The 14,124-nt window shown below is 42.5% G+C and overlaps 1 protein-coding gene across 1 annotated transcript in view; it reads left to right on the forward strand.

The window, feature by feature from the left end:
* The window catches only part of KIAA1549L (KIAA1549 like), a 738,873-nt gene that overhangs the window by 329,578 nt on the left and 395,171 nt on the right, over positions 1 to 14,124 (forward strand). Inside the window, exons 7-8 of the mRNA XM_069739753.1 lie at positions 2,253 to 2,415; positions 3,034 to 3,093. Coding sequence (XP_069595854.1) covers positions 2,253 to 2,415; positions 3,034 to 3,093 — 223 coding nt within the window. The remainder of the gene's footprint in view (positions 1 to 2,252; positions 2,416 to 3,033; positions 3,094 to 14,124) is intronic.

A 14,124-nucleotide genomic window follows, 5' to 3' on the forward strand; every position in this document is an offset into this window, starting at 1 on the left:
CCCGGGCGTTATAAACTTTCGTGAAGCACTTGGGGGATAAAAGTGCTCATGACACATCTAGATAAGTTCCTTAGGGGGTCTAGTTTCCAAAATGGGGTCATTTGTGGGGGGTTTCCACTGTTTAGGCACATCAGGGGGTCGCCAAACGCGACATGGCGTCCGATCTCAATTCCAGCCAAATTTAGCTTGAAAAAGTCAAACGGCGCTCCTTTCCTTCTGAGCCCTGCCATGCGCCCAAACAGTGGTCCCCCCCCACATATGGGGTATCAGCGTACTCAGGACAAATTGGACAACAACTTTTGGGGTCCAATTTCTCCTTTTACCCTTGAGAAAATAAAAAATTGGGGACTAAACGATCATGTTTGTGGAAAAAATAGGATTTTTTTTTTTCACGCCCGGGCGTTATAAACTTTCGTGAAGCACTTGGGGGATAAAAGTGCTCATGACACATCTAGATAAGTTCCTTAGGGGGTCTAGTTTCCAAAATGGGGTCATTTGTGGGGGGTTTCCACTGTTTAGGCACATCAGGGGGTCGCCAAACGCGACATGGCGTCCGATCTCAATTCCAGCCAAATTTAGCTTGAAAAAGTCAAACGGCGCTCCTTTCCTTCTGAGCCCTGCCATGCGCCCACACAGTGGTCCCCCCCCACATATGGGGTATCAGCGTACTCAGGACAAATTGGACAACAACTTTTGGGGTCCAATTTCTCCTTTTACCCTTGAGAAAATAAAAAATTGGGGACTAAACGATCATGTTTGTGGAAAAAATAGGAATTTTTTTTTTCACGCCCGGGCGTTATAAACTTTTGTGAATAACTTGGGGGATAAAAGTGCTCATGACACATCTAGATAAGTTCCTTAGGGGGTCTAGTTTCCAAAATAGGGTCACTTGTGGGGGGTTTCCACTGTTTAGGCACATCAGGGGGTCGCCAAACGCGACATGGCGTCCGATCTCAATTCCAGCCAAATTTAGCTTGAAAAAGTCAAACGGCGCTCCTTTCCTTCTGAGCCCTGCCATGCGCCCAAAAAGTGGTCCCCCCCCACATATGGGGTATCAGCGTACTCAGGATAAATTGGACAACAACTTTTGAGGTCCATTTTCTCTTTTTACCCTTGGGAAATTAAAAAGATTATTGCTGAAAGATCATTTTTGTGACTAAAAAGTAAAATGTTAATTTTTTCCTTCCATGTTGCTTCTGCTGCTGTGAATCACCTGAAGGGTTAATAAACTTCTTGAATGTGGTTTTGAGCACCTTGAGGGGTGCAGTTTTTAGAATGGTGTCGCTTTTGGGTATTTTCTGCCATATAGACCCTTCAAAATGACTTCAAATGTGAGGTGGTCCCTAAAAAAAATGGTTTTGTAAATTTGGTTGTAAAAATGAGAAATTGCTGGTCAAATTTTAACCCTTATAACTTCCTTGAAAAAAAAAAGTTTGTTTCAAAAATTGTGCTGATGTAAAGTAGACATGTGGGAAATGTTATTTATTAACTATATTGTGTCACATAACTCTCTGGTTTAACAGAATAAAAATTCAAAGTTGGAAAATTGTGAAATTTTCAAAATTTTCGCCAAATTTCCGTTTTTTTCACAAATAAACGCAAGTTATATCGAAGAAATTTTAGCACTATCATGAAGTACAATATGTTACAAGAAAACAATCTCAGAATCGCTAAGATCCGTTGAAGCGTTTCGGAGTTATAACCTCATAAAGGGACAGTGGTCAGAATTGTAAAAATTGGCCTGGTCATTAACGTGCAAACCACCCTTGGGGGTAAAGGGGTTAATGTGTGTGTTTTTTCCCTCAACATGTTTTTTTGAGATCCTGATGATTATTTGCAAGAAAATGTTTGATGGTTCTTTGATTATACACCTATATCTTAATATTTTCAAGAATGCTGCATCCCTCTGTAAGACTTGTAACAATTTTTTACTTTTTAGAGTCAGTTAAATCTTTTTTCTCCCATTTTGCCTTAGGGAAAAGAAGCTATCTAATAATTCTGCACACCTTGATAAAGGTTCTTGTATCCATATGCCGCACCCTCCTCATTACACAAATACACATAACCTGATCTGCTGTGTGTATTTGTCACATCATCCAAGACACAATGGCTTACTGCAGGTGCCCAACACTTCTTCCATTTAGCTACACTGCTGTCCAGTCTGCCCTAATTTAATTTTGCAATGTCTTTATTACATCAATAGTGAAATTATTTACTTGCTTTAATAATATTTATTTTCTGTCTTTTGATAGATTTTGAGCACATCCACAGAAAACCAAATTCTTACCCTGATCTACGTTGTGAAGAATTATAGCAATGCATTAAATGGTGCGACAGCTAGCAGCCTGCTCAATGTCCTCTCTGGAGAAGAAGTTGGATACTATCTGGGAGATCCTCCATCCATTATTGCCGAACGTAAGGAGCACACCCTATTTGCTTTTCCCCTTTTGTCACCCGTATTGTCTAAAGTCAAGTGATGCTTCAAAGCTGCTCAGGGTATACAGCAGATTTGTGTTAATTACAATAGTTGCCTTTATTAAAATTCTGAGCTTATGAAAATCCTGGGTTCATCCATTTATGCCAGGAACCTTTAAAAAGACATTCTCACCTGGGACCTTTGGTGACAAACTTTGTGCCTGATAGATGCGGGTCCCACCTCTGACCTACACCTCTGTGAAGACCTGTAGTATGACTAGACAGGACCAGGCTGGTTGGGGATGCTCCGCATTGGAAAGTGGAATGAGAATACCAATTATGTAGTTTATTTTTACACGTCCCTGAGTAATTGAGGAACAACACAATGCAAGGTTGATGTGAGTAAAAGATGCTCTGGCGTTGTTATTTCATGGTGGAGTATTTTATGCAACAAACTAGTCAGGAGAGAGGTCAAAAATTCTCTTTAATGTTTTAATTTTATTCTATAAATTTACTAATCTGTTCATTGCATGTTAAAGCTTCAACACGACTTAATAATGTCCATGACAAAAATATTTCCATTTTACTTAAGATTTATTTTATTTGTGCTTTTTTCAGCGCTGTATTATCCAAATATTGACATATCAGCTTCCACAATTATCAACTGGGTGTACACAGGTAACTTATATATTTAATGATTATTACTAGATTTCTTTCCTAACAATGTCTCTTTCATTGTTTTTTTTTATTATAGTTTTGTTTATAAGTGACCCAGTTGTATTAAGTGGAAATTACAATATGAACCGCTTTTGAGCAGTCACAATAAAGAGGTTACAAAAGTGTCTGCCATCTTCTTTGAACATTGCAGCACTTATCCTCCGATTGTATATGGTATTGTACCCACCCTCTTGGTCAACATTTTTGTATCACAAGGGTCCAGGGGGACTATTTTGTGGGGTTTACACAATGAAAAACATCTTTTGCTCTTGCATCACTGACATGCATCCTTGACTTGCAAAATTTTACTCTAGTGTGATGTTAGATAATAACTATTCACTTCTCTTCTTCAGTAATGTTCGAACCTTTGCTAAACAGTCTTAGTCCCATGAGAAAGCAAAAGCTTCCTTTTGGTCAATGTTCAAGAAAGCTCTATAGCAGGTGACACCTAAGCTGGCCTTGGGTTATATGAAGTCTTGTGTAAACCAACTCATGAGCAGATATACCATTTGTACAGCCTGTGAAACCACACAGGGGCCCAAGTGAAATGGGGGACCCACTTCTATCTCCAAAGCAGGTGGAATTGTGTGTACTGATGAGTTACTGGACGGCACGGGACTCATACAATCATGGCCAAAAGTATTGACACCCCTGCAATTCTGTCAGATGATACTCAGTTTCTTCCTGAAAATGATTGCAAACACAAATTATTTGGTATTATTATCTTCATTTAATTTATCTTAAATTAAAAAACACAAACATAATTGTCCTAAAGCCAAATTGGATATAATTCCACACCAAACATAAAAAAGGGGGTGGACAAAAGTATTGGCACTGTTCGAAAAATCATGTGATGCTTCTCTAATTTGTGTAATTAACAACACCTGTAACTTACCTGTGGCACCTAACAGGTGTTGGCAATAACTAAATCACACTTGCAGTGAGTTGACATGGATTAAAGTTGACTCAACCTCTGCCCTGTGTCCTTGTGTGTACCACATTGAGCATGGAGAAAAGAAAGAAGACCAAAGAACTGTCTGAGGACTTGAGAAACCAAATGTGAGGAAGCATGAGCAATCTCAAGGCTACAAGTCCATCTCCAAAGACCTGAATGTTCCTGTGTCTACCGTGCGCTGTGTCATCTAGAAGTTTAAAGCCCACGGCACTGTGGCTAACCTCCCTAGATGTGGACAGAAAAAGATTGTGCGGATAAGGAACCTTGACTAACATCCAAACAAGTTCAAGCTGTCCTGCAGTCCGAGGGTACAACAGTGTCAACCCGTACTATCCGTCGGCGTCTGAATGAAAAGGGACTGTATGGTAGGAGACCCAGGAAGACCCCACTTCTTACCCCGAGACATAAAAAAGCCAGGCTGGAGTTTGCCAAAACTTACCTGAAAAAGGCTAAAACGTTTTGGAAGAATGTTCTCTGGTCAGATGAGACAAAAGTAGAGCTTTTTGGGCAAAGGCATCGACATAGAGTTTACATGAGAAAAAAAGAGGCATTCAAAGAAAGGAACACGGTCCCTACAGTCAAGCTTGGCGGAGGTTCCCTGATGTTTTGGGGTTGCTTTGCTGCCTCTGGCACTGGACTGCTTGACCGTGTGCATGGCATTATGAAGTCTGAAGACTATCAACAAATTTTGCAGCATAATGTAGGGCCCAGTGTGAGAAAGCTGGGTCTCCCTCAGAGGTCATGGGTCTTCCAGCAGGACAATGACCCAAAACACACTTCAAAAAGCACTAGAAAATGGTTTGAGAGAAAGCACTGGAGACTTCTAATGTGGCCAGCAATGAATCCAGACCTGAATCCCATAGAACACCTGTGGAGAGATCTAAAAATGGCAGTTTGGAGAAGGCACCCTTCAAATATCAGAGACCTGGAGCAGTTTGCCAAAGAAGAATGGTCTAAAACTCCAGCAGAGCATTGTAAGAAACTCATTGATGGTTACCGGAAGCGGTTGGTCGCAGTTATTTTGGCTAAAGGTTGTGCAATCAAGTATTAGGCTGAGGGTGCCAATACTTTTGAACGAGGCCTGTAATTGACATCATAAGTAGAACACAACTATGAGAGTCAAAATAAATCTAGAAAATCACCTTGTCTGATTTGGCAAGATTTTTTTGCTAATTATGGTGGAAAATGAGTATTTGATCACCTGAAAACATGCAAGATTTCTGTCTCTCATAGACCTATAACGTCTTCTTTAAGAGACTCCTCTGTTCTCCACTCATTACCTGTAGTAATGGCACCTGTTTGAACTTGTTATCAGTATAAAAAACACCTCTCAACAACCTCAAAAAGTCACACTCCAAACTCCACTATGGTGAAGAGCAAAGCACTGTCGAAAGGACACCAGAAACAAAATTGTAGCCCTGCACTAGGGGAAGACTGAATCTGCAATAGGCAAGCAGCTTGATGCGATGCAATCAACTGTGGGAGCAATAATAAGAAAATGGAAGACATGCAAGACCACTGATAATGTCCCTCAATCTGGGGCTCCACGCCAGATCTCACCCCGTGTGGTCAAAATGATCACAAGAACGATGAGCAAAAATCCCAGAACCACACGGGGGGACCTAGTGAATGACCTGCATAGAGCTGGGACCACCGTAATAAAGGCTGCCATCAGTAACACACTATGCCGCCAGGGACTCAGATCCTGCAGTGCCAGATGTGTCCCCCTGCATAAGCCAGTACATGTCTGGGCCCGTCTGAAGTTTGCTAGAGAGCATTTGGATTATCCAGAAGAGTATTGAGAGAATGTCATATGGTCTGATGAAACCAAAGTAGAACTGTTTGATAGGAACAAAAACTTGTCGTGTTTGGAGGAGACAGAATGCTGATTTGCATACAAAGAACTCCATACCTACTGTGAAGCATGGAAGTGGCAACATCATGCTTTAGGACTGTTTCTCTGCAAAGGGACCAGGACGACTGATCCTTGTACATGAAAGAATGATTGGGGCCATTTATCGTGACATTTTTAGTGCAAACCTCCTTCCATCAGCAAGGGCAACGAAGGAGTGGCTTCTTAAGAAGCATATGAAGGTCCTGGAGTGGCCTAGCCAGTCTGCAGATCTCAAGCCCATAAAAAACCTTTGGAGGGAGTTGAAAATCTGTGTTGCCCAGCGACAGGCTCAAAACATCACTGGTCTAGCGGAGATCTGCATGGAGGAATGGGCCAACATACCACCAACAGTGTGTGCCAACCTTGTGAAGACTTACAGAAAACGTTTGACCTCTGTCATTGCCAACAAAGGATATATAACAAAATATTGAGATGAACTCCTGTTAATGACAAAATACTATACTTATTTTCCACCATAATTTGCAAAATAAATCTTGCCAAATCAGACAAGGTGATTTTCTGGATTTGTTTTCTCATTCTGACTCTCAATGTTGTGGTCTACCTATGATGTCAATTACAGGCCTCTCTCATCCTTTTAAGTGGGAGAACTTGCACAATTGGTGGCTGACTAAATACTTTTTTCCCCCACTGTATATTGTCCAAGGTGAAAACAAGCTGGGGGGGGGGTGTGAAGGGATTAAAATATAACTTTTAATACTAATCATAAAAATTAGGATTGACTCAGGAAAGACAAAGCAAATATGCTGATCCACAACAAAAGGGCCACATTAGTACTACAATAGTCAACAATCAATGTCAGTTGGTGCCATGTGTGTAGGATAATATCATATAAATGGTGTCATAATGCATAAAAAGAAGAAAAAAGTAACCCATTTGTGCTGTATACGTAGATGTTAAATTTCATGGAGTTTCATGGACAGCAAATATCAGTTGTCATATCTCTATGCCCTGTCGTGCCAGTTGTATATGCCCAGGCCCTTACAAGGGCAGTACCTAAGTATAGCTCTCATACAATTTATCCCACAAAAAATAAAATCCCTCCTGGCTCATTTCTTTCTCAGTAGTGAGATGTTATCAGGGGAGTGTACTCACAAAGGGGAAAAAAGACAAGTAAGGCTAAGTTCACATTAGCGTTGTGCGGGGCTGCGTCGGGCGCAGCCGCGGCGACGCATGCGTCATGCGCCCCTATATTTAACATGGGGGCGCATGGACATGCGTTGTCTTGCGTTTTGTGATGCATGCGTCATTTTGGCGCAACAGAAAACGCTGCATGATGCAGTTTTTTCTGCGCCAAAAATCATGCAAAAATGAACGCATGCATTTTGCATGTGTTTTTGCATGCGGTGTGCGTTGCATCGCCGACGCAGCACCGCACAACGCAAATGTGAACGTAGCCTAAGATGATGCCTTTAATTGCTCACAAATCCATAGTGCATAAAGTATCTCAGAGTCTATAAAATGCAAAGTGTCGAAATCAAATAAATAAAAGGATGAACATCCCACTGTGCTCGCACCTCACTGCAAAAAAATGCTTCCATGCAGGTTTATATCCCGAAACCCTCCCGTTAAGAGTGTTCTACCTCATTTCTGGGGGTGAGGTCCCAATCCCCATATATGTTCCACTCACTGCACTATGTTTCATCCTTATGGTGACAATTCCGTCATCAATAATACACCTGGTGTCCTCGCTATTCTATCCCCTAACACCATGCAAGAAGATTACTGGCCACAGTTTCCTTTAGTACAGGGCAATTTAAACCTACTGTAAAGCACAGACCTGCATGTTAGTTCATCAAACTGCTCACTGGAGACTGGACCGCCGCAGGGGGTAGGCGAGCACCCCGGTCCACTAGCCAGAACCGCATGGACCAGGGATTGTCCCGCTGAACCCCCGCTCCCCTTTTAACTTGGGCATAACGCTACTCAGACAACAGAGGGTGAGGGTAAAACAGTATGGCAATGCTTTACTGAACCATAAAATAGGCAGATAACAAGTAGAACAGTCCCAGCAAAATACCCCAAGATGGTGCACATTACAGAGTCTCACCCTTCCGCTGACTCGCCGGGATAATGGCAGCTGTTACTTCAGAGCTGCAAGGGTTGACTACCCCACGCAGAGAGTAGGTAACGACAAGTGTAGGAAGATGACTGTCCATTCAGATACAAGGCCAGTAGACCCAAGGGTCACAACCTGGCTTCATCTTCCAGGGTCAAGTACCCCACCTGTGGCACGCACACAGAGAGGAGGTAACGACAAGCGTCCTTCAGTCCAGCATCACAGATAAAGGGAAGAATAGTGACGACCAAGTCGCCTTGTTTGATTATGTAATCTATTTGCATAGATTTTCCTCCTCTGTTTTAAAAATCAACAAACTATCTGACCTAGACAATGTATAATTAGCATATCAGCAACCATCACTAGTCATCAAGGATAAGAGCACAACATATTACATTAAATGCAAGCTATGACGACTTCTGCTCATCGAGGTAAGCACTTGCAGGAGGTCATGCTGGATGGACAGAGACTTATTGGATTTTGTGACTCAGGGGCTTTCCTCACACTGGCTGATCCCCGAGTGGTTCGGCCTGAGGCAATCCATCGAGGACCATCCAGAATCCAGTACAAAACTACTACCCTCATCCACAAAGCACTCCATGGCTCTGCACCACCCTACATCTCCTCTCTGGTCTCAGTCTACCACCCTTCCCGTGCCCTCTGCTCCGCTAATGACCTCAGGTTAGCATCCTCAATAATCAGAACCTCCCACTCCCGTATCCAAGACTTTACACGTGCTGCGCCGATTCTTTGGAATGCACTACCTAGGTTAATACGATTAATCCCCAATCCCCACAGTTTTAAGCGTACCCTAAAAACTCACTTGTTCAGACTGGCCTACCGCCTCAATGCATTAACCTAACGATCCCTGTGTGGCCTATTTATATAAAAAAAATAAATAAAAAAAAACAGGTTCCTCGCATCATGTTCTCATTCACTTTATGCAGTTAATAGCCCTCTGTGTCTGTACTGCTACATACTTAGGCAGTTAACTGGTTCATGCAGCTTTACATGAACACCCGAGCCTTACACTATGGCCGGTCCGAATAACTAAAGCAATTGTTACCATCCACCTCTCGTGTCTCCCCTTTTCCTCATAGTCTGTAAGCTTGCGAGCAGGGCCCTCATTCCTCCTGGTATCTGTTTTGAACTGTATTTCTGTTATGCTGTAATGTCTATTGTCTGTACAAGTCCCCTCTATAATTTGTAAAGCGCTGCGGAATATGTTGGCGCTAAATAAATAAAAATTATTATTATTATTATTATTAAATGCCAACTTACAAGTCAATATTACAGGCTTACACAAGCGAAAGTCTGTATTCTTGACGAACCAGAAAGAAACACTTAAATTAAAAAGTCAACATATAGATAACAGTGTATTCTATTTGGCTTACTAAAAATAGTTGTCTGGTTAATTAAGATACAATGATGTGTCTTCACATCCTCTGTATCTCGCATCTCACCGTCTACATGGGGATCCAAAGCATCATGAATGTCATGTCCAGGGACTGAGTCGGGCTTCCATTGTGTGTGGACTTGTACGTCCAATTGTTTCTGTGAACAAGGGAAGCGCAAGGCATACCATTCCAGGGGCGGAGCTAGGGTCTCCCACCGTACTCTCTGGTAGCCCGGGATGTTCTGGTTTGTAGGGCTAGATCATGGAGCACCTCACGTCAGACATGCACACTCTCTGCTACGTATCTTCACTTAAATGTCTGGGACATTACTTAATGGGATTTCCTGCAGTGGTGGTTGCCCGTATGACCCAATGGCCAGAAAAAAATCTCGGTCTTTATCTCCAAGAAAGGCATAACTATACATTTATCCAGGGGGCAACTTTCCACTAAATTAGTGCCCCAATACCAGGAGAATGCAGAGTGTTGTCATTAGCAACTTTCACAAATGTATTGCCCAGGTTAGATAATATTCATCATAAGGGACGTGTAGAAGTGGGGCAGGGAAAAGACTGGAATCGAACTTGTCCAAAAATTGTGCTAGAGGAGACATAGTGGGGTGGGGATGTGGATTTATTGAGAGAGCAGTCTATGTATATTTGAAAAAAATGAAGCATCTCAAATTCAGCTGCTCATTAAGTCTCTTTGGAGCCACAGTTTGTAGGTGGAATGTCTGCCTGGTTACCTATTGTAATAGGATCTGATTGACGTCCCCTCCTGGCTTTACAAACTCAATAACAGCAAATGATATGACTCCATCATTTCCCCTGTGTGCTAAATTCACATGTTTAGCAATGGGTGTGTCCCTTTTGTTCAATGCACCATTCTAGAGTTTTCTTTTCAGCACTGGAGTGGCTTTTAAACCACTTTCCAACGTTGGGCGTAATAGTGCGGGAAAAAGAATGTCAAGCTCATTTTTACTAATGAGGTTGTTATTTCTTGATTCTGTCAGTATCAAAGTCAATCTCTCATTCATGGTACTGGTAGGATTAATTAGTGGTAGTAGTAAAAGTGCATAGCCACTCCTATCTGACAGCAATGTTAGGCACCTTTCCCTGTATTGCTGTCCATCCTTAATTACGAAGTTACCCCCTTAGTCTGATGTTTTAAAAATAATAGTATGATTTTTTTTATATCCAACAAAGCCTGCATTTGTTCTCTAAAAAGGTTAGTTTGGGCATATTTGGGTCTATATATGAAAGTTCTTTGCTGACCATATTAACAAACACATCTATTGTAGATAAATCTCCAGATTTAGGCGGCATTTCGCTACTTTTATTCTTGAGAGAGTTTAATGGTCAAATACCCGTCGAGCTTAGGGGAAAATCACTCAGGCCCACCAATTCTCTCTGTGTCTGTAGTATATCTGGGGGAATATTAAGTTCTGTACATAAACATTTATCCTGTTGAGATAAATACTTTTACATCTTAATTTTCTAGTGAACAAGTGTTGGACCTTCACCCAATCAAAGTGGCAGAAATTACTTGTTGGTCCATTTGATAGTCCCTTTCTAAGAAGAGTCATCTCCTAAGTGTTAAGAGGTGTTTTAGAAAGATTCACCACTTGCGCCCCATTACATGTTTCCTCATCTATGTATTTTGATTACTGAGAGGATTGTTTCTGTTTTAAAAACCCAGGTTAGAAGGAGAACCAGTAGATTGTTCACCTCTGAACCTACCTTTCCCCCTCTGTCTTACCCTTTGGGACTTCCCTACTGGTTCACTGTCTGATTGTTCCCAGTATATGAGAGATCCGTTTCTATATATTTTCGTTCCAGTCTGTCCCCCAGAACATGGTAGGTGTCACAACTCTGTTGTTGGATGTCCTGGGGCCAAGGGCTCCTTCCCTGTCCCTACCACTATGGGTGCCCTTGCTCGCCCTGTTCCCTGGATTACTTCTGATGATGAAGATGCAGGGGCCACAAAGTTGCCTTAGCTCCTGATTCTGCCCTCAGTCTGTACCCTTCACCGACCGAGGGAAGAGGGGAGTAGTAATGTACCGTAATACACCAACCAGAATAACAGGGTAATACAAACAGGGGTAAGGAAAATGCCAAACATACAAAAATACTCACACATACAACAGAGGAATGCACCAGTAAGTGAAAGATGGGGTTCAACAAAAGTAGGAGAAGAAAAGGAATTATGACACGCAAAACCTAGCATCAGTCACAGATAAATCCACCAAATGCCTTCTCCAATAATAACCGCTAGCAACCTCCAGCCATGCAGCAAAAGCTAATTCTGGCAATGAGTGCTAGCCAGGATCCAGTTTACATAGGAGATGAGAGGGACTATCATTGCACAGCTGAGCCTAAACACAGGAAAGTTTCCAGGAGCTCTCAACGGTACAGATTAACCCCTGCACTGACAAAAGAAACTTGCACTGTTTAATATGAAGGTGAATTGCTTCTACTCCGTGCAGGAGTAGGAGAAATAAGACGCTGCGGTCTTCTGGCTCCTCTTTATCACCGTAAACCCATAACAGTACCCCCCTTCTACAAGGGACCTCCAGAACCTCAGAACTGGGTTTATCAGGGTGTGCCACTTAAATACACCGGATCAGCCTGGCTGCTTGAACTTCAGATGCTGGTACCTACATTCTCTTTTCATAACCGTATCTCTTCTAGTGTGCCAGATATTAAAGCGACCAACGAACTAAGTGAGAATCAACAATCTTAGCTATGTGAAATTCCAAATTTCCATTCACAATGACCAGAGATGGCGGTAGCGGTGATGGTACAGAGAACGCAACATATTGAGTAGAGATCGATGAAACACATTATGGATCCTAAAAGTGGGTGGCAAAGCAAGGCGGAATGCTACGGGATTGATGACGGCGACAATCTTATACGAATCGATAAACCTGGGACTCAGTTTCCAAGAGGGAACCTTCAACTTAATGTTCCTTGAGGACAACCAGACCAAGCCACGAACACACCCTCCAAACATCTCCAATCAGCCACACTCTTATACTTGGACCCCATCTTACTCAAATAATCAAGAACCCCTTGCCAGACAGATGTAATAGATGATGAAAGCCATTCCTCTTCAGGTATTCCAGAAGAACAATTTCTATTAAATGAACTGAACAGAGGATGAAACCCGTATTCCCCAAAAAACGGGGACTTACCAGCTGACTCCTGACAACGATTAATTACCGCAAATATCTGCCAGCTTTGCACATCTAGAGGCTAAAATTTTTGCCCATTCTTCTTTGCAAACTAGCTCTAGCTTACAGAGGTTTGATGAAGAGCATCTATGAACAGGAATTTTCAAGTCTTGCTACAGATTCTCAATGGGATTTAGGTCTGGACTGTGACTGGGCCATTCACACATATGAATATGCTCTGATATAAACCATTCCATTGTATATTTAGAGTTGTTTCCCTGCTGGGAGGTGAACCTTTACCATAGTCTCAAGAGTTTTGCAGCCTCTAACAAGTTTTTCTCCAGGAAAGCCTTTTATTTAGCTCCATGCATCTTCCAATCATCTCTGACATGCTTCCCTATCCCTACTGAAGAAAATGATCTCTACTCCACATTGATGCATTAGTATCACAAACCTATGGGTAGGCTATGTAAACCATAACTCCAGCAACATCATTATCATAGGACTCTTGTTCCAGTATAGGTACAAATAACTAATGCACATAACGGGTCCTTTTATGTAATTTATAAGGACCGTCTATTTGCCGCAAAGGTAAGACCCCTTCTTTGTAATCATATGTTACACAATCCTTCAGGACATACAACAAGATAACGGGGTCCTCAATTGCAACAATTCCATTATGAGCAGGTGTCACCTATTGATGCGGCATCACAGCTAAAAATGCATCCCCTATGGTGCACCATACTCTAGTCCCTCTCTTAGGAGGGGATCAATATGACACATAAAGTCAGCATACTTTGGCAATATGGAAAGGTCTCACCACATGTAGAGGTAACTTGTTTGCCGACCCTCCAACCGGACTCTGTGGTAGACACTTCCCCCCTTCTCCCAAGAGTCCTATGCTAATGATGTTGTTGGAGTTATGGTTTACATAGCCTACCCATAGGTTTGTGAAACTAATGCATCAATGTGGAGTCTGCACTAATTGGGCGCGTATTGAGGTATGATATTGGTCGCTGAAACCAGATTGGCAGCTGAATACCTTGCAGTATAGGGATTGTGGTTTCTTGGAAAGAACCAAATATTGCACAGACCTTAACCACTTTCTGACCTCAGACGGGATAGTACGCCCGAGGTCAGATCCCCTGCTTTGAAGTGGGCTCCGGCGGTGAGCCCACATCAAAGCCGCAACATGTCAGCTGTTTTGAACAGCTGACATGTGCGCGCAATAGCGGCGAGTGGAATCGCAATCCACCTGCCGCTATTAAATAGTTAAATGCCGCTGTGAAACGCTGACAGCGGCATTTAACTACTGCTTCCGGCCGCGTGGCCAGAATAGCGCTCATCACCGACCCCCGTCACATGATCCGGGGTCAGCGATGTGTCGGCATAGTAACCAGAGGTCTCCTTGAGACCTCTATGGTTGCTGATGCCGGTTTGCTGTGAGCCCCACCCTGTGGTTGGCGCTCATAGCAAGCCTGTAATTAAGCTACATATGAT

The sequence above is a fragment of the Ranitomeya imitator genome, chromosome 9 (genome assembly GCF_032444005.1).
Source record: "Ranitomeya imitator isolate aRanImi1 chromosome 9, aRanImi1.pri, whole genome shotgun sequence".
NCBI classification, from domain to species: domain Eukaryota; kingdom Metazoa; phylum Chordata; class Amphibia; order Anura; family Dendrobatidae; genus Ranitomeya; species Ranitomeya imitator.